Below are 21,994 nucleotides of genomic sequence, written 5' to 3'. Positions count from 1 at the left end.
ATTATGTCGACCTATAGTTGGAACGTTCTTGACTCTAAATCCCCTCGGGATTTTCTTTTCACGAACATAGTTCGACAGGGTTAGACCATGATAGTATAGATCAGTCTCCTTTCTTTTCAGGTTGGACCATTCATGGAAGATTTGCAGATTGTCAGGAGGTGGGATGGAGGCCGCATCATGCTTGAATAGGACCCGTTCGTAGTCAGTGTCTGAATAGCTGAAAATGGAGCCTAGTGTTAACTCCACTCTGGTTTGGGAGGACTCAGCTCCAATGTCGATGGGTAGATCGTTGTGCATGTCGACCAATGCAAGTGCGTGCGTTATCTGATAATACCGTCAGCAGCGCCTGCCACAACACCGTGCAGAGAAATCCCAGGCAGTGCGCGAGTGTAGACAAACAGGTTAAAACGATCTCTTGCAGGTTACTGAACGTGACCCAAAATATGGGTAAGTAGCCAGAAGGGTGCCGTCCAATCCAACGATGAGGGACGCTGGAAAATATAGTGTACCTAGAGGAGGCACTCCAATGGGCTGTAACAATAGTATCGGTATAATAAGAGATCAGTAGACCACGGTGCCTTCCTAAAGCAGATTGTGGTTCTGCTATGTATATTCTCCCGGAGGCGGCACTCGTATGAAATAACGACACCAGACTGTGGCTTGCTTTTAGACCGACGTTTCAAGGCCGTCTGGCCTTTTTATCAAGGTGCAAAAAAAAGAGATACATACAAATGCAAATACACAACTTAAATACCTGTGGATCTTGTTCACGTCTCCCGCCGCAGCCCAGCCGGGCGTCTAATGGTGACGTCACCGACATCACGTTGCGTTAGGGGCGTGAAGAATCACCTGTGTCCCAAAGAAAAAATAACCAATGAAAAAAACACAACCAATGAAAAAAACATATACAAAAATCACCATGGTGATACATATACATAACAATAAAAGACGGCATGGAAAAAGCAGATAAGATCAGCATGTTAAGGCTTTAAAAAAGGCATACTATGAAGTTGAATAGCCAAAAGCTCTTTTTACAGAAACCGCTAAATAGCGGCATATATAAAACTGGGCATAATGACACATAGATCCACCAAATGAAAAAATGTATTATATTACATATAACAAGATAAACCTAAATACTCGTTCAGTCCCCTCGGGGCGAGAGTATCTAGTCGGTCAATCCACCTACACTCAGCACGGAGCAATAGTAAAGACCGATCACCGCCACGTTTTAAAGGGGGAATATGATCAATAATACGGTAACGTAGTGTGGTGATGGAATGTCGAGCCTGCGCGAAGTGACGCGCGACAGGCTGTTCACTGTTACCGGAGATGAGAGCTGCTTTAATGGCAGACCTGTGGGCTGCTGCCCTTTCCTTAAAGGCGCAGTCTGTCTTGCCCACATAATGTCTGCCGCAGGGACAAGAAATCAGGTATATAACGTATTTCGTAGAACATGTTACCCGGTGTCTAATGGAAAACCTTTTCCCGGAGTAAGGATGATGAAAGAATTCCCCGGCCACCATAAAGTTACAGGTTGCGCAACCACAGCATTTAAAACAACCTACTTTGTTTTCCATTAGACACCGGGTAACATGTTCTACGAAATACGTTATATACCTGATTTCTTGTCCCTGCGGCAGACATTATGTGGGCAAGACAGACTGCGCCTTTAAGGAAAGGGCAGCAGCCCACAGGTCTGCCATTAAAGCAGCTCTCATCTCCGGTAACAGTGAACAGCCTGTCGCGCGTCACTTCGCGCAGGCTCGACATTCCATCACCACACTACGTTACCGTATTATTGATCATATTCCCCCTTTAAAACGTGGCGGTGATCGGTCTTTACTATTGCTCCGTGCTGAGTGTAGGTGGATTGACCGACTAGATACTCTCGCCCCGAGGGGACTGAACGAGTATTTAGGTTTATCTTGTTATATGTAATATAATACATTTTTTCATTTGGTGGATCTATGTGTCATTATGCCCAGTTTTATATATGCCGCTATTTAGCGGTTTCTGTAAAAAGAGCTTTTGGCTATTCAACTTCATAGTATGCCTTTTTTAAAGCCTTAACATGCTGATCTTATCTGCTTTTTCCATGCCGTCTTTTATTGTTATGTATATGTATCACCATGGTGATTTTTGTATATGTTTTTTTCATTGGTTGTGTTTTTTTCATTGGTTATTTTTTCTTTGGGACACAGGTGATTCTTCACGCCCCTAACGCAACGTGATGTCGGTGACGTCACCATTAGACGCCCGGCTGGGCTGCGGCGGGAGACGTGAACAAGATCCACAGGTATTTAAGTTGTGTATTTGCATTTGTATGTATCTCTTTTTTTTGCACCTTGATAAAAAGGCCAGACGGCCTTGAAACGTCGGTCTAAAAGCAAGCCACAGTCTGGTGTCGTTATTTCATACGAGTGCCGCCTCCGGGAGAATATATATATATATATCTCTCTACAAGGGGGGAGAGTAATTACTGTTAATGTCCTTCTGTGCTCCTATTGGCCAATAACTGTACTACCATCATCACAAGTTTTCTGTTAATGGTTATGACAAGATTTTGCCAGCTGTGACTGTGTGGGAAGTGTGTTGAAATCGGCAGGATTATTTTACTTTAGCATGTGATATCATCCTTGTGGTGCTCTCCTGCATCCAGTCATTTAAAACTGTGCCTAGAAAGGCACGCCAATGGACAATTTTGCCCTTAGAATTGGTAGCAGACCTGTTTTTGTCATTGATAAAGATGCTTTGTTTACTACAGTATCAGTGGGTTTTGGTGAGATGTCACACAAGCAGATTTTTGTTGTTTCGAACACGTTTATACCCCTTTCACACTGCACGGTATATTGACGTTTTTTCCCCATTTCAAAACGTTTAAGTCTGCAGTTGGAAAGTGCCAGAGTCCTACACGTTTCAGAGCCGTTTTTTCTGCAGTGAGAATGGCTCTGAAACGGTATTTAGTAAAAACAACAGATTACAGACCTGTGATAGGCTGTCCCCTGCATTCTGCCTTGAAACGTGTTCAGGGGATTAAAGGGTTGACTGATGTGAATGGTACTTAAATGGTATTTAAAACTGTAATCTACTGCAATGTGAAGGCTCAGACACATACTGTTTAAAAAATACCGGTTTTTAAAAAGTTTTGGCAGTGTGAAAGCGGTATTATACAGTTGTAGGCTGAGTCTAGGGAGCTGATGAAGCAGAGAGGCGCTTTGTAATTATTTACACTCTTCTGATTCTTACAATGTGTATAGTTGAACAATCTACTTTCTTCAAACTGTTAAATCTAGCAGTGCAAATGGCCTACAGATGTCTCTCTTGGAGCGATTACCTGGTACCCCAGTGTTCTCTCTAATGCAAAGGTAGGCAGAAAGTGACCTGGGAGGGACTGAGCCAAATGGAGGGACACGTGTATTAGATAAGAGATGTCTATTACAGGATTTTTTGAAGTCCCTGGCGCAGGGAGGTTATACGTGTGGGCAGGAAAGCGATTGAGAAGTGCTAAGAAGCAATCTGAAGCTAAAAGGCTTGCGTTAAAATGATCGATGATAGAGTTTTCTAAGTCTCAGGCTCATTTTATAGAGCGGAAAGTTGCCATTGAACTGTGACTTCCTGCAGTGGCAGGTCTGTGTGGCCTGCTGGGTTCATCAACAGCGACTGGTGCGTGCGGATGGAGCTGGGTTATCTGCAGCTGAAGTTGTGTTGTAGAAGGCGACTCTCTGATCCGGCTAGGCCTGTTCTACCAGAGAACCGTGGGTTTTTTTTTTTTTTGCCTTCTGATTTTTAATTAAGATAACAAAACCGTAGTAGGAAAAAAGGGTCTGCAAAATGTGGTGGTTTAGGCTTCAAGATAGGTGAGCGATCTGTCAGGGCCAGTGTTCTCACAGGAGACCAGTGATTTTTAACTAGATTTATCGAGCGTGCTGGATGTTAATCCCCGGGCGATAGCAACGCACAGGTCCGTGCATCAATATCGCTATGTCCCTACACACGGAGCTAGTGAGATTGCTTAGAAAGTGCTGCTACATCACTCTGTTTGTAGGCCCCAGTACGGATGATGCTCAGCGAGTGTCCTCTCGAGTTCCGTGTCTCCAGTTTGACTGTACGGTGTTTCTAAGCTATTTCCCTATACAGTATCCGACCTTGTTCATCACTTTTGTCCATCTCCTCCCACTGCTTGTCTTACACCAAGCCTTGTGCTGCTCATTACTGAGTGTTTCCTAGCACCGTCTCGGAGATCGCTGTGTGAGGCCGCTGTATTGGCTCTAATTGTGATGCTCGTATTTGGTATATCCATTATCTTTTTTTTTTTTGTAGCTTCGGCTGCCCTCATAATATCCTTTTTTCCTTTGCCCTTTGTTGAGCATCGGAGGGGAAAGGCTCGGACAGCCTATGTTGCCTGTTAGACAGCTCTATCTATTCTTCTATGGGGGGGATTCAATCCTGGCCCGGCAATAATTCACTGATTAGTATTCAATCGTTTTCGTCAGTTTTGAGTCCATTTTCACCAATGCAGTTTCCCTTTATTTACTTTTGGGTGAAAAGGGGTGCGAATTTTTGCCAAATTATGTGAATTTGCGCCAATTTCGCCGATCCACGTGGTTTTTGCCAATGCTGGATTTTTCATCAAGGTAATTGAATAGGGCAAGTCGAATTCTACCCCAAAAAACTTAAAAAATTTAATCTTTTTCATCTAGCAAAGTATTTGCCCGGGATTTAATTATTCCTCCCCCTCCCCCCCTATCTAAAACCGCCCAATCCGTGCTTGTGAATGAAATGACCACGCGCCGGCTACTTGGACGTATCCTGGAATGACCGCTTGTGAAAGTGAAGAACAAGATTCTCCTGGTCACTGTTCTAGAACACGACTCCACGGATTTCCTGGTGGATACTTGAAGCTGTGAAATATGAGGATCGTGTTTTGCGCGTGACGTTCTGAAAGGTGTTTCCTGCCGTTGGCTGATATTTTGATGTTAGTGTGTCTCCATTCCAGTCTTCTGGGGTTACACTAATTGTTTTAAGCCGCATGCAATTAATTGCATCATACACTGTCCCTAATCGGCAGATTTCACTTTTTCTTCCTCCGAGAGCGTGAAAAACGCAGCGTCCTTCTCTACGGCCTCGCATAGGTCTTAAGGTGCCCATACACTAGTAAGATTTATCTGCAGATCTGTCTGGTTAAAACAAAAACATGGTTATGGATGAGTGACAGTTTGTCAGTTTTCCAGCATTTCCAAGCAAATGGTCAAATGTCATTTGCTTTCATCCATAACCAGGTTTTTGGTCCAACCAGCCAGATCTGAAGATAAATCTGAGTGTGTATGGCCACCTTTAGTCTCTAAACTCGCCTGAAGGGGATATGTGCAGTTTGTTCATGAAGGGATATATTACTTTGGTTTTTATATTTGCCCCCAAAAAGGTCAGGCCGGCCGAAGCCTCGCAATTGCTTATACTGTACAGTTCTATAGTTTTGTCGATTGTCCAGTCTGTATCATGCCATTGATTTCACACTTTTGGTGGAGCTTTTTCACCTTGCTATCGCACCCATCTGGGGTAACGAGTGATAGATAACTGAGTGCAGATACTTAATTAGGCGGTTTGGCTTAACCCCCTAAAATGAACGTCACTTGTACAATCACTTGTATCAAGGCTGTATGGTTTTAGAGTTTTTATACAAAGCTGTTGCAGAGTTACTGGGTCAGTATACCGTACATTCTGTCCTGCTGGGGAGACCTGCGCCCTTGCTCATTAAAGGGGGGGCTGTATCAGGAACCGGATGATAGTTCGGTACAGGCAACAGGTTTACATGACGGTGGCTAATGAATGAAAAGGTCGACGTGTGTTTATATAAACAAACAAACAAGAAACGAAATTATGACAATCATACTCCCCCCCCCATCATAGTCCACATCTATTGTAAGGTGTACTGAGCACCACCGTAACGGAGCGAGGAACCTGGCCCGAGGTGATGGGACGCCGTACACTAATCGATGGTCCACATGCTCAGTATGTGGTCTCTGGGTCGACAATGTCTAGATCGACAGTCACCTTGCGGGCTCGCTGCACTCGCTACCTATTCTATTTAGCCTATATGTGTTTCGTGGACCTCCACGAGGGAAACCGGCCCGTGTAAGTCGGGATTCCAACTGTAGAGCGGCTGACCGTTGAGATTCTGATGTCAGAGAAACGGGTGTCAGTGAGTCATCCGGCACCTGACCACTAATGGTGGACCGTGACTAGGTTGACAGAAGGTCGACACAAGTAAGGGCGATATGGGCATGGTTGACACAAGGTGGTTTTTTTTTTTTTTTTTTTTGTTTCCAACCAATGTGCCGTGTCACGCTAGTGTACCTGATCTGTTCCCAAGTGTGCCCCCAGATCTAGAGATGTCCACACCAGCTTACAGCCACCACCAGTTCAACTGTTATTTACTGGTCTCTTCATGTAAAGGGCCGATGTATTTTGTTTGTTTCCTGTGGGGACCAGGGTTATTTTTTTTTATATGGAGGCCAATGTTTTTTTTTTTTTTTCTGTGGGGGCCAATGTGTTTTGCCCTGTGGGGTTCTCATGGTGTGCCTTGGCAGGGAAGAGGAACCGCATGGCTTTTCAAATATGGCGGGTGCTAGAATGAACACTAGTTACCCACGTGCTCGGGTGTCAACATTTTTCCCAAAAAAGGGAAAAACTGCTAACCTTTTTCAATGTCAACTTTTTGATTCTCGACCTCGTGCATATCATCAACGTGTTTCCTGTTGACTCATGACTCATGTTGACTTTTGACTCTATATAGTTAAAATCGTATGCAGATGGCACAGGTTTTTTACCTTGCGATCCCGATGCGCGCTCCTGGGACAGCACAAATCGAAACCCAGATAGACAGGGCAGCAATGACTATATAGTGCAGATTGTATGTAAATAGCACAGAGTTAGCAAAGATTGCATAGCACTCAAATCTTAAGTCGAATAGCAAGGGAATCTCACCGTGTGTGCACAGCATTAGACTCTGTGAGGCCTTCCATCCATACCTGCTGTATCAAGCCTTGGAGCGACATTGACCAAAGCCACCAATCCGCTTCTACCATTCAACTACTGTACTAGATAAATGACAGAAGCTGATTTTAGTTTCTTCGATCGGTCATTCCATGTTCTCTTCCCAATGTGTGATCCATCACCTACTCTTGCCGAGTTGCAGGGGATCCCAGGTAATCACTGCGGCTCTGTCATGTGAAGTCCTTCCCTTCTGTCCTCGGGATTCTGTGTATTTGATCCTGCAGTGATTTATGGGTTGTGACCGGTCTACCTATCTGGTACAGCTGTTTGGCTTCCAGCTGTACTCATTGTACCTAAAGGGGAACGGTGCCTAGAAGAGAAGTTATTTATCTGGTCACTGGAATGGGAACTGAGAGAGAGAGGTCAGTTTCTATACGTTTAAAAAAAAAAAAAAAAAAACAACGCACACATCGCCACATGTGTATAGCCAATAACGACAGCGATATATGTTCCTGCATGCAGTGCTGATCTAGTCAGATTGCCAGTGTCCTCACTGTTGCCCATTAGATTTCCTTAAATGCCAGCAGCTGCGGGGTACTCACCCGAGCCGGCATCTGTCATACAATAGTGCAAGTTTACTATAGGATACTCCAAACTGGGTTATGCCAAAATAAATATGAAAATAATTGGCACATACTGTACCATGACTCATGCACTTATTAATAAAACATTGTTAATTAAAAAAAAAAAAAAGATAAATAAAGCTTTTTCTTCTGTTATACAGTCCCAAATACCAGCGGCGCCTACCCCACCCTGCTACACATGGGCCAGGACTCCCCTTTCCTAGCCAACCAATCAGAGGCGATGGGCTTGCTTCTGGAGCACTTCTGGTTGGTAGAACCCTTAATACAGGGTGACGCCTATACCGGTCTCTTGTCATTTAAATTTACAATAAACCTGGCATAGCCGGCTGTATGGAGGTCTGTACCAGGCTGGAAAATAATCCTATATAACAATACTATCACGTGGCTCCTCCTAGTAACTGGTATAATGCAGAAGCAAAACCTTACAAGGACTATAAAAGGTGTTGGCAATCTGCTGTGACGTGTTCTATGCTGTTGTAGCCGATACACAGCCGTCCACAGGTGTTATCCTGCATGCTTCCTTCTGTAGGTGACAACCTCAGTTTATCAGGCTGTACATAGCCCCATGAGGCACAGTGTCAGATAACAGCCCAGTTTACACCATGAGTCACTATCTGCACTAGGAAAGGGCACGTGCTTGGACCCATCTCTACATGCTTCACTGACTTCATTAACTCCTAGTACCCCTTTCACACCAGCGCTGGTGTAGAAGGTTCCCTTCTAGCTAGCAGGGTTGCTCCCGGGATACAGGCTGGTGTGAAAGGTACTTACCCAGCTTGCTGACTCTCCCTTCCAGTGGCGGCTGGAAGTTTGTGTCGCTATTTGATGGGCAGCAGGGGCAAGAAGCGCTGCTGAATTTGAATAAACTGGCTGGACGCTGATTGGCTGAATTCAAATTTAGCAGCACTTCCTGCCCCTACCGCTGGCAAATAGCACTACAAGCTCCCAGCTGCCTGGCCCCGCTGCTGCGCATAGGTGGGTGGGGGATGGTATTTCACACCAGAAGATGAATGTCCCTGCTTGATCCCTGGACTTTATTCCCTGTAAGTCCCTGCATTTCCTGGTGTGAAAGGGGTGTAAGTGGTGCAGTACTGTTGCTTATTTACCAAGTAGACCAGGCCTGTCCACCTGCACCCTGAGTACCCATAACAACCCATCAGATTCTAGATTCCAGGTCAAAGAGTGTACTAGATATGCTAGCTAGGGCCTGGTTACTATGGTCAATGACCTCCCTACCCAATTGTGAGCGAGTAGAGGTGAAACTCGCCAGCAAAATCGCACAATGGCTATTCACCCCCTGCGCCAACAACCGAATTCCACATAGAAACTGCGATGTTTTCCTGGGAATTTTCAAAAATGCCAATTCCCCCCCCCCGCCACGTCACTATCAGTAACAGTACATTATTAATAGTGATTTAGCTGAATCTGTCTGTATGAAGGAAGCCACCTAGCTTTGTGTATGCTCTCCTAACTGACGGCCCGCTCCTAGCTCACGTGGGAGCTGAATGAGTCTCTGACAATGCATTTAAACGCGAATCTCCTATTTATTGATATCCTAGATGGAGACTGACACAGATAAAGCTCTTGTTTGGTGTGTGTGTATACATATTAGCATTTGGCCGCAGCCAACCCTTTATATCTGTAGGCCAATCAATAAGCTGGATTTGTGTAAATATTTATTATTATCCCAAATCCTTAAATTATGTTCCCCTTTTTTTTTTTTTTTTTATTTCTTCAGATAGAACGAGGGGCCAATACGTGAGCAGCCAGTCAGAGCGAGTAGCCAATGGTTACCAGCTGAAGCATGCTCTGGCAGCCTTGGGCATCTCTTGGTTCTGAAAGCACCAGCCATGCCCAAGACTTCAGCGGCTGCCAGGGCTTACTTGGACCTGAAACGCCACAAGCGTACTGATTTTTTTGTTGTGGAACAGTTTCTGCCCAAGGGGGATACAAAAATCCTAAGATGTGCAGAATGTATACATTGCCTGGCTGGTTGTACTATTGCAGCCTAATGCTACTATGTGAGGTTGTGTGCATGCCTGTGATGTATACAATGACAGGTGTGTGTCCCTTTAAAAAAAAAAAAAAAAAAAGTTGGATCTCTCTCTGAAGTAGGTGGCAGTGAAATGGTTACACAGCAGAATCGGGAAGTCTGGTCATGTTGAGGTGCGTCCAAGCCCTGCTGTTTATTAGTACCAATAAAGTGTTTTACAATTGGGAGCTATTGATACTTTTAATGTTTAGATCATTGGTCTTCAACCTGTGGCCGCCCTCCAGATGTTGTGAAACTACATGTTCCAACATGCATTGTTTTTTTTTTTTTTCTCTCTATAAGAGCATACCAAAACTGTCAGGGCATGCTGGGACATGTAGTTTCACAACATCTGGAGGGCCGCAGTTTGAAGACCCATGGTTTAGATGATCGCTTTTATTGAACTGGATTCCACCCCATGTTGTGCTCTGAGTTTTTTTTCTTTATTTTTTGGGGGTCCTTGTGCTCAGCTGTTTATATTGACACACAAAAAAAAAACCCAGTGCCCACCTTGCTTACGACAAACTTGTTCATGTTGACCGTATGATCAATCCCCCACCCCCAACGTGCACACCTCTACATCATGGCAATTGCTGTGTCCTCTTAGGAAGAGTACAATGTCTGCCCACCAGACTCCCACTTATAAGGGGGGACACTGCGCTAAGGACCACCGATGGTGATGGCCGGGAGCCGCTTTGTTGTGTTGGTAAGAAATATGATCATGTGACCACTGGGCGCAGTCTAATCGCCAATATCTACTGCAGTGCAGACAAGCAGCATGGCGGCTCGCACAGATATATCAATAAACGGATTTATGTGCAGAGAAGATTTCCGAAGGGGAATTTACATACATACATACATACATACATACATACATAGTGTTCATTCTAGCACCCGCTATCTTTAAAAACCCATGCAGTTCCTCTTCCCTGCCTGGGGTGTCGCTGTGTGCTTTAGTGCTTCTAGCACAGTGTGGTCTGTATATCAACACTGATATGCAAACCAGACCTGTGCTAGAAACACCACAGCAGACAGCAACACCCTAGGCAGGGAAGAGGAACTACATGGATTTTCAAAGATAGCGGGTGCTAGAATACATAAATACATACATACATACATACATACATACATACATACATACTTTATTTGTAGTGTGTGTTTTTTTTTTTTTCTAGCTCCGCCAAGGAATAGGGATCTGACAGCTATGTGCTGGGTGCCCCGTTATGGACCGACAGTTGAATTCCCCCAACTATAGGGTACACGTATCCTACCCCCCCCCCCCCCCCATTCCAGCATTCTCTGCAGTTTTATAGCATCTCATCGTGTACGTTCCTGCGCATCCAAGTGGGGCTCTAAGAGAAATTGCACAACGTTGGGGCACTGGTGCTGTCAGCATCCATACACAATTGTTGCATTGCTCCTACATCACCTTTCATTTCATTGCAACCCCCCCTATGTTTCAGTGAACGTTTCTAGAAAAATAAAGCAGTAAATCGTCTTAAGTGCATGCGGCCGCCGCGAGGAGAGTGTCACCGTCACGCAGGACCTAATATACAATCTGCAGTTATCCAGTCTCTGAGGTTCTCTCTCCCCACACAGCCTCTTGTCCTGTGTCGGCTCTTGGTGAGGGCCCTTTTGTTGGCTGGAGATGTAAGCATGGGCCCGGCGTGATAACCGCGCACAATACAAGTCGCCGTTTCATACGCGATGCAAGTTCTGCTGATAATTAGGACTTGTTATAAATAGAGTAAAGGTGTCTGAACTGGATTGTATTATATCACCGGCTACGTTTCTGATTCATAGATTAACATTTTCCTGTCTGCACCACATTGTTAATGATATTTCTATGGGCTCCATAGCAACAGAAAATGTTTATATGCATTAGCGATGTCGCCGTGATCTCCCCCTCCCCCACTAGAGGTGTGCGAGGCAGCCCCCATATCTGTTATTGGGGTCAGTTGGCTGACATACATGCTATTGGGAAAACTGACCCCCAGAGTCCTGGTCCCAGAGAAACCAGTGCAAACCCCCCCCCCGCCCCCAGTACTATTCTGGCCTAAAAATGTGACCTGGTTTAGTCAGGTTCTTCAGTTCCGCTGCAGAAGTGTCCCTGTGAGAGACCATCCATTGGCTGTCTATATAACTCCTATATTCATTTTATTTTTTAGGGCGCTGATGTCAATCGGATGTTGGAAGGCGGCCGGAAGCCTCTACATTACGCAGCAGACTGCGGACAGGATGAAATCGTAGAATTCCTGTTGGGAAAAGGAGCAGATATTAATGTAAGTCATTTCATCTAATCTGTTGTCCAAGGTGGAGTCTTGCATGACAGATCTGACGAAACCCCCCCCCCCCCCCTCTCCAGGCATTTACTAGATTATCTGTAACAAGACTGTATCTGGGTTACTGTGCTTTAATACATAACAGCTAACTGTGTGGTTGAAAAGCCTTCGGATGATCCCTCCTTAGAACAATGCTGTCAATCACTGCCCTGTGCGTTCTGTGGGGGTTTATAAAGTCTTTCCCATTGTGCCTTTTGCCTGAACTTTGTCAGCCATCTAAGGCCGACATAACTGACAGGTCTGATTTTGCAGATGTTCAGCATCCACGATCTTTGGTGCACTTGCAGGTCAGTGAAGGTGCCATCTCCAAGGGTTCAGCCTTCTAATCTGGTACTGTACAGCAGCACAGTCACCCGTGAGCTCTGCACTGGCTGAAGGCAAGATCAGGACCCTTCGGCCTTGTGCGATCTGGTTAACATGTGTCGGGAGCTTCCTAGCTGTGCAGTACTGGAACGTTCATGTTCTTGTACTCAAGTCTATTGTCCTAAAGCTCTGATCTCCATTCATACAGGACGTGTAATAGCGACAGACATTATGGGAGCTGCTCTACCAACCGACTTTGTTAGAACTTTCAAATAGACATTAAGGACTAACCCTCCACCTATTTGTAGGGAGTAAACCACAGCAGAATGACTGAGGAAGAGGCCGCCAACATGAGTCGCATAATATTGAGGCAGGGGAACAGAAGTGAGGAGCCAGACTGGTCATCATAAAGCTGGGACTCCAGAGCGCTCTCACCTCCTGGAGGACGGCGACCATTGTACAGCATTAATGATTGCATAAGGGGCCTGATTCTAGTTCACTCGCACAATCAAATTCTCTCTAATGGACAAACCCATGTGCACTGCAGGTGGGGCAGATGTAATGTGCAGAGAGTTAGACTAATAGACCTAGCTGTTTAGAAACTGTTCCCCATTAGGATCGGTAATGTCACACGTCGTGTAAGGAAATGAAGGAAGTCTTTGTGAGACTGTTCTGTAATAGTAAAACAGCCCATGGAATACAAACAACCACTAAAGCCCCTTTCAGACCGCACTTATAAGCCGGTATTTTGCCATTTTTTAACAGTTTTAAAAGGTAATATGTGCGTTCTGACAGGTGCAGAGTGAATTTACAGGGACCGGGGCAGCGCAGGAAGGGATCCAGGCAGCAGGGTCAGGTCGGTAGTGCTGGTACAGGGCAGGCGGTCCCTGCAGCATATGGGAGATCAGCGACTGGGTCCTTGCGGCGTATGGTAACTACTAGTTCCCATCCGCCCTAGGGACCCTGCTGCTGGTTTCATATACGCCGCAGGGGCCCAATGCACCAGCGCTACTGTCCTGATCCTGCTGCCAGGAAACCTTCCCTGCGTGCCCAGGTACCGGGGAGGGGTGGGGGGGGGGGTAGGATCTCTAAGTGCTTGAACTGTTGTTCACTTTTTTTTTTTTTTTTTTTTTACGTTCTAAGTTGGTGGTGCTTATTGAATTAGGTATGTTTAGGCAGTGTGGACTATGTTGAATTTCATTAGATCTGAACCGATGAATATTGACCTCACCCCGTGTTCCGGCTTTGCAGCAGCCACACTTAGTAGCGCCTCTGATTCAGTGTGGTCTACAGGGCCTGGCGGTCATATTATCCAGCGCAGGTGAATGTTATCTCACCCTTCCCTCCTGAAGTCTACCATTCATGTCGGCAATCCGCTAGTTGTGTCTGAATCCTGCACACATTGAAGGACCATGCTAAGCCAGAGGATACTGGGTATTAGACAGGTGGTCCGTTTTCTAAAAGAGACCTCCAAATTTGTATTTTCCGATCAACAAACATCTTGTGTCTTCAGTCGGCATAGCCCCGCTAACCTGACAAATATTCCTTTTGGAGAACAGGGATTGTCGTGATCGTTAACGTTTTACTTGTGATAAGCTCTGGGCCTGTTTGGTTGCTTCTTGGTAATAGGCTGAAAGCAGCGAGGTGCAGCAGAGGGCATATAAAGCTGTGCAATGTCCTGCTGGTGTGTGTTATAACGGAAGTTTTGGAGCTTTCCCCATTCATGTTGGTGTTTTCTCCCCCTGCAGGCTGCTGATAAACATGGCATCACTCCTCTCCTGTCTGCCACCTACGAGGGACACTTAAAAACCGTCAAACTTCTTCTGGACCGGGTGAGACTTTCCTGCAGCTTTGTGTATAAAGTGCCATTGGTTCCCCCGTTAGGCTCAATATTGGTTTGCTATGAACCGGGTGCTCCGACTGTGCGTAGCCGACGGCAACATTTATTCCTCTGACAATTGGACAGTGTAGCTGGTGACTGGATGTCCTTTCTAATTGTGCTTCCATGTTGCTATTTTAAAACGGTGTGTGTGTGTGCGACTGTCCTCTTATACAGATGCGTCCTCAAATGGTTTGGTGTGACGCGACTCCCACACAGTTAGTGCTAGGTCCTTATTACCTAAATGTTGCACCTTTGGTCACATCGTACCCACCTACATAGCTGCCCACAGGGTACCGGGGACACTAGTCTGTGGATTCAGTAGAACAACGTGGCTGGAAGAATAGCGGCAACCCTACCCTTTGCAAACTAGCTCGCCGTCTGTATTCAACCGCCTCCCTTTCACTCGCCCGTTTCAACCTCACTGGCTCTTTTCAGCGAGGTGGCCACGGCGAGGGTAGCCTTAAAAATGGCAGGGTTTGCCACAAAATGCAGCGGGCTCTCTGCATTTGAGGCGACCCTCACTGTTTAAGGAAATTTGAGGAATCTTTTTTTGCAAAACAATGAATTTGCAATTTGAACTAGATGCAGTCTAGCACGGGAGCGCGCATCTCATCGCACCTGGCCATTGTACTGTGTATGGGCACCTTCAGAACTGAGTTTGGCCAGTTTTACACGGACTCAGCCCAGCCACTCGCTTTTGCCACCTGGCTGGGGAGAACACGGCATGCTACCATACACCTCGAGTTAAGAATCACAGAAGTGGCTACGTTGGTTGTGACGCTAAATAGGGCCCTTCATTTTCCATCTGCTGTGAAACGCGTCATCCGCTAGTATTTTATTTACGGTTTAGTACTGTAATAATGACAGATTAAATGATTCTTTTGGAGTGAATTACACGCAGCCTTCGTGCTGAAGTGTTAATTTATTCAGCACTGCTAGTGCGAGCTGTTTTCAGATTGTTGGAGTGTAATAGATGACAGAAGGGGGATGTAATGGTTGCCCTTACAGAATGTGTAGTAAATGGAATTTAATGCTTCCCTACATGGAATACTTGGCATTCTTCTATAGCGACTGCAAGATCTCAAGAGATGCGCAAGCTAAACTTTAACACCGTCTCTGGCTGATGTAAAGAGATTCTAACCTGCAGAATGGTCCCTCTGGTTTAAAAGTCCCCCTTTGACTGTGTACATTGCTGTTCCATCAGAAACAGTTGGAATATTTTAAAGCAGTAATCGTGTGTTTTGTCCTGTACACTGTTGTATCCCAGCACATCACAAGTACCTGGTGTTAGGAAAACCAGGGTGAAAGGCACAGACAAAAGTTTAATAATTTAAACCCTGAAGAATTGGAGGCCCTCATTTTATTTATTTATTACCAGTTATTTATATAGCGCACACATATTCCGTAGCGCTGTACAGAGAATAGTTGAACAGTCACATCAGTTCCTGCCCCAGCGGAGCTTACAATCTATATTCCCTACCACATGTGTAGAGACATTCACTCTTGGGTTCGTTTTGTTGGAAGCAAATTAACCTCCCAGTATTTGGAATGTGGGAGGAAACTGGAGTACCCAGAGGAAACCCACGCAAGCACGGGGAGAACATACAAACTAAGAGACTAACATTACCCTCGGGAGCATAGATACATTTTTCTCCTATAAAGCAGTATAGACTCCTATGGACTATACAGAGTGGCTGACAGCTAAGTGCCACCTTTCCAGTGCGGTTAGTGTCTGGCATTTCAGGATTTGCCATGCTGTGACGTCAAACACTCACCATATGTCAGTATGATTGACAGGACGGTAGAAGAAGAAGGTAATGAGGTTCTGCGATATGAAGTGCAGAGTTCTCACACACCCTGCAGCCAGTCTCGATAACAACGGGGTATAAGCAGTGGGGTGAGGCACAGCCTTTCCTGTCATACTAAGTTATATACCGGAGTTTTGCGTTGATAAAGTATGTCAAAAATACAAAGAATATATAAAAACATTCTTATTTTTATAGTCCTAGAGGCTGTGCTCACCTGGCTACCTTTTCTGCACATCTCTTATCAAAACTCAGCGAATCTCCAGCAGTGTACGCTGCCGGCATATACCCCAGGGCTCATATATTGTGTGCATATCTGGCTCTGGTACTTGCCAGAGACTCCACAGCCATTTACCCAGGGTTGCCGACTTTAAAAAAAATCCTCTCCGGGAGAAGCCCGGAGAGGAATATTGCATTACGAGGTTTGGGGGCGGGGGCTTAACAGTGACGTCATTAAGCCCCGCCCCCATTACGGCAAATAGCGAAATAACTGATATCCATGGAGGGGCGGGGCTAAAATGACACTATTGTGCCGTTTTAGTTCCGCCCCCTCCCCTGAGACCCGCGGATTGCGGCATGTAAATGCCGCGATCGGGGGGCTCAGTGGGGGTCCCCCTGATTCCGGGAGGGTTGCCCACCCTTCCGGGGGCCGGGAGGAAGGACCCGATTTTCGGGAGACTCCCGCAAATTCCGGGAGGGTCGGCAACCCTGCATTTACCTCACCGCACGTCCCTGGGTACAAGTCTTGGTGCATTTAGGTCAGAGGAATTCCTGCCAACACTAATGGAACCTTAACATTTTACTAAGACAGGAGGATTCATACTGTGCACAAACCATAATGGTACCACCTTAGAAGCCTCCTTGCTGCATTAAAGATATTAACATCATTTGAAATGTAACGTATAGTCTGAGTGGCAGTTGCTGTGGCACTGACTTCCGTGTGCAGAACGCTGGCATTGTGAGGGCACCCAGAGAGAACTCTCTGATCCAGTCTTTCTTATGCTGTTCAGAAGGTGAAGAACTGCATGGAAAAGGGGAATACGGAATAAGCTATTCACCTGTAACACTGTAAATGTTCCGCTGATTGTTGTCTGGTTCATGCACCATTATGTGTGCAAGACAGGTATGCTTTAACCCATGGGTCTTCAAACTGTGGCCCTCCCAGATGTTGTGAATCTACAAATTCCAGCATGCCTTGCCACAGTTTTAACACTCCCTTATAGCAAAACTGTGGCAAGGCATGCTGGGATTTGTAGTTTCACAACATCTGGAGGGCCACCGTTTGAAGACCCACGCTTTAACCCTTTGAGTGCCAAGGGAATTTGTCAATTAGGTGTGACGATTGCCAAGCATTCTTAGCGGGGTTTTCTTTTGAGGATTGCTCACGGCTCGTTTTTTAAATAGATCTCTAGCTTATTCGCACCCCTTTTTCTATTGAACACCTCTTCTGCCTCTTTATAATCCCCCCCCCCCCTCTCTCTCTCGTTCCCTAACTCTGTAAGATTTAATGTGTATATGTAAGTGACGCAAATAACTCCCTTGTTGCCACGGGTTGCGGAACGTACCGGCATAATCTATTTTCTCATCATCCTAAATATAATCTCCTTTCTCTCGTTCTAACTTCTAAAGTTTTTGCCGTGCCCGAGAAACTCCAGCATTATGTGCCCAAGTCCCTCTGAATAGCGTTCTTCTCTTCTGTATTCCATGTACACCGTATGCTTCGAAATCTAATTAAATGTTTACTTGGCGCATAACCGTGGTCGTGCGGCTGTGTGGTACGTGGTGTTTTTTTTTTTTTTTCAGAACATGCATCAAAGACCTTTCAATACTTTCCTGTTCTAACCAGGCCAGTGAAGCACAACATGACCCTTGTTATAATTCATTCTGTTCCTTTGTAACTTACATTTGATAATTCGTTGAGGTGCCAAGAGTCCTCTGCCAGTTATCTAACTCGCTTTCCACGTTGACAACCGCTATAAGGCAACGTCGTTTAATTTTCCAAATGGCTCTGCTGGAGTTATTGGCCTAGCGCTTTCCAAAATCTCTCTGCATTGTACGACCTTGCGCTTACTTTATCATTTCTCTCCAATATTGTCATTTTTTTTGGGAGAGTGAATTAAAAATTGTCTTTTTTTTTTTTTGTTTTTTTATACTCTTGCAACTATAAAGCTACGTTCTCGTAGCCTCATGTGCCTGCAGATTACCGCCATTTAAAATTAGCATGGCAGGTAGCAACTGGTTATGAGTATATGCGTATTTCAGGGGGGAACGGCCAAGGTTTAAGTGACTTTACACACCAGTTACATTGGGAGGCAGATGGCTTGGCATGAGGGTATGGGGGGGGGGGGGGAGAATAGCAAACCTGCTGGACCGTTCCTGCACAACTGCGTCCCCAGAACAGACCTTCACTGAAATAACATCCAACCCTTGGCCGTCCTGCAGTTGGAAAGGCAAAGCTTTTTATAAAAGCGGCAGGCTGGCATAACGTGTGGTGTGACATGGACTTGCCAATAGAAGACTGGCACCAAAAAAAAGATGGGTGCAGTAGACCAGCCTCCAAATGGCCATACTCCACAGTTGCCCCAACACGCACTTGCTGACATTTGCATCTACCAGATTCTCCGGTTCCACCTCTTCTACCAGAAGTCTGGATGCGGTTGAAGTGTGTATAACTGTGCACCACCCAAACTTGCATGAGCAGACTGTGCTGATTAATGGGATGTGCAATACTTGTATATTGGTGTGTGACTGTGTGAGTCTGTATATGAAACGCTACAGTATAGCCTTTGTTCCTGTGTGTGTGTGTACACAGAAACGTATACCCCCCTTTCTCTACCGTCCAATGGGATACTGGTCTTAACTACTATGGGGATTGAGACCTCCGCAGGAGAGACAGGCACATAAAAGAACTTTCAGTGTGGGTGCACTGGCTCCTCAATCTCCCTCCACTAGTCAGTTTTGAAAAATGTGCCTCAGGAGAGGCAGTGCTTCTGGATGCTCCAGAGTTTTTCTACATTTATTTTCAAAGTTTGTTATTTTGGGGCGCTGTGGTGACCACACAGCTGTCCTGCTTCGTGGGTGTCAGGGGAAGGGTCAGTCCCCGACCTCTTCAGGTGCAGAGCTGACCCTGCTACAGGACAATTCGGTCCTGCGTGGGGCTTGTCACCGCACAGCATTGCGCTGTAGCGAGCAAGTCCCCTAGCCGCCGCACACCCCAGACAGGTCTGAAGACTTCAGTGGTGAGTACAGGCTGGGGGTCCCACAAGGGGTCCCCGCAGCCATTTCTGGTGCGGCAAGACGACGGCTAGTAATGGCGGCTCTCCAGCAGGGACTGCGTGAACACTGCGTCTGGTAACTGGCATAGGGGTGCTGCCGCTGGACCACCAGGGACACCCCTCAGGTTATAATGTATTAAATATATTTTACACCTTTATTATATGTCAGTATAAATATATAGAAGCGCCAGCTCCGTGTACAGGGGGCGGGGCTTCACTCAGAGCGGGACCAAGCTCTGCTGGGCGCGCGCTGTCACTTCCTGCTGCTTCACACACTGCCAGACTCCATTACAGAAGGCTCCTCACTGGCGTGGTGGATCCGGGTACTTGCAGCACGGCAGAGACAGCAGGTTTTTTATAGCGATTTAGCGCTGCTGCGCTATCTGGCTTTAGACACTGTGTTGTTCATATCACTGTGTTTAGCGTTACCAGCTCACCCAGATCTGTGAGTTCAGGTTAAGGGTGCACTTGGCTCCCCAATTGCTCTGTTTTTTTCCCCACTGATTAGTTACAGAACACAGCATAAAACAAGCACATAGTCTGTTTTTCACATCCAGCTGTGTGGGGTGTGCACGTGTGTGACTGCGTGGGGGTTGTGTTGTACTGCAGACATTGTAGTACTGTCTCATCATGGTGAAAAAGTTCACTTGTATGGTGTGTAGCACCAAGTTTGTGCCAAAATCACAGTCCCAGGTTACTTGTGAGGCTTGTATGTCACCACAGCCCAGTAATGCTGACACTCAGATCAGTGGGGTGCCCCCACAGCTTGTGGGGCCGTCTCAGGCTGACGAGCAGGAGCCTGTTTGGGCCTCCAACATAAAGACCCTGTTGGATTCTGTGGCTTCACAGCTTTCCAATAACACTCAGCAAACGCAGAGGGTTCAGAGAGAATTGTCCATGTTAGCTGCCAGGGTGGATATTCTTCATACTTTTAGTGTACCTCCTCCCGCACAGCCTCAAAAGAGACCGGCTGCTGCGATGGCCCCTGATTCAGACGATGATGATGAGGACATACTAGAGGAGGGTGAGGAGCAGGTTCTGCAGGAACCAGTCCCTGAGGCAGCAGTGCATGGGCCTGAACCGCTTATCAGGGCCATCAGGGATGTTTTAGATCTCCCAGTGGAGGCATCCGCAGAAGGAGATCCTTTCTTCATGACTCAGAGGAAACAACCAGTATACTTCCCTGAGCAAGCGGAGTTAGAAACTGTTTTCAGGGCTGCTTGGCAAAACCCTGATAAAAGGTTTACTCTTTCAAAGAGGTTCACAAATGCTTATCCTTTTGAACCTTTGGGCAGGAAGAAGTGGGAGGAGCCACCGGTAGTGGACTCATCTGTCTCCCGCCTTTCTAAAAAGGTGTTGCTACCAGTCCCAGGTGTATCCACCCTTAAAGACGGGGCGGACAGGAGGCTGGAAGCTACCCTCAAGTCCATATATACGGCTAGTGGGGCATCCCAACGCCCAGTTTTAGCCAGCTGCTGGATGGCTAAGGCCATTCATACCTGGTCAACCCAGATTCAGGAAGGATTGTTGGGTGACATGACTGTGGCCCAGATAGGCGACAGCCTGAGGCACATTAAGGATACCGCTAAGATCTTGTGTGAGGCGCAAAAGGAATTGGGCGCAATAAACGCGCGTAATTCAGCCATGGCGGTTTCAGCCAGACGGGCCTTGTGGCTACGTCAGTGGTCTGCTGACGTAGATTCAAAGAAGAGTGTGGAGGGTATTCCCTTTACAGGAGAATGGCTTTTTGGGAGTGAATTAGACGGTTGGATTTCCAAGGCCACGGCAGGAAAATCTACCTTCCTCCCATCAGCTCCCACGGTGGCAAAGCGTACCTTCACAGGTACTTCCCAGCAGTCCTTTCGTGGGAACAGGTTTCGCCCCAAGGCCAGGGGCGCCTCCAATGCCAACAGAGGCACAAGAGGCAAGTTTAGGAAGCCTAACTCCTCCAGCACCCAGGACCGTCCAAATGCCGCAGCTTCCTCTAAGCCTGCAGCATGACGGGGTTTTCCCGCCACGAGACTCTCTCGCGGTGGGAGCGCGATTGTTGCATTTCAGTCATGTGTGGGACGCCTCGGGTCTGGATTCCTGGGCCAGGGGTCTCATTTCACTAGGTTACAGGCTGGAATTCGACAAGGCCCCTCCCAGAAGATACTTCAGGTCGGCCCTTCCAGCATCACAGGAGGACCAGGTTCGCCTCCAGGGGGCCATTACCAGGCTGCTTCAGTCTCAGGTAATTGTACCGGTCCCAAGCACGGAGCGGGGCCAGGGATATTATTCCAACCTATTCCTGTTACCGAAGCCAGACGGCTCAGTAAGGCCCATCCTGAATTTGAAATCATTGAACCCCTTCCTGCGTGTGTTCAAGTTCAGGATGGAATCCTTGCGCTCAGTGATCGCCAGCCTAGAGAGAGGGGAGTTCTTGGCCTCCATAGACGTCAAAGACGCCTATTTACACATCCCTATCTGGCCCCCACACCAAATCTATCTCAGATTTGCCTTGGGGAACGACCATTACCAATTCCGGGCCTTGCCTTTCGGCCTGTCGACTGCCCCGAGGGTTTTTACAAAGGTAATGGCGGAAATGATGTCACTAGTCAGACTCCAAAGAGTGAATGTCGTGCCATACCTGGACGACCTGCTAATAAAGGCAGGGTCGCCAGAGGCTTTGAGGAGTGCTCTCAATCTGTCCATTCGAGTCCTAAGAGACCACGG

The 21,994-nt window shown here is 46.6% G+C and overlaps 1 protein-coding gene across 1 annotated transcript in view; it reads left to right on the top strand.

The window, feature by feature from the left end:
• MTPN (myotrophin) overlaps nt 1–21,994 on the top strand; it is a 58,031-nt gene that overhangs the window by 7,177 nt on the left and 28,860 nt on the right. The window contains exons 2-3 of the mRNA XM_083181170.1: nt 11,841–11,954; nt 14,066–14,149. Of these exons, the coding sequence (XP_083037296.1) occupies nt 11,841–11,954; nt 14,066–14,149 (198 nt within the window). The remainder of the gene's footprint in view (nt 1–11,840; nt 11,955–14,065; nt 14,150–21,994) is intronic.

This window comes from Crinia signifera, chromosome 4 (assembly GCF_055691185.1).
Source record: "Crinia signifera chromosome 4, ASM5569118v1, whole genome shotgun sequence".
Taxonomy (NCBI): Eukaryota; Metazoa; Chordata; class Amphibia; order Anura; family Myobatrachidae; genus Crinia; species Crinia signifera.
Note: the sequence above shows the minus strand (reverse complement) of the source record. Positions and strands in the feature narration are given on the sequence as shown.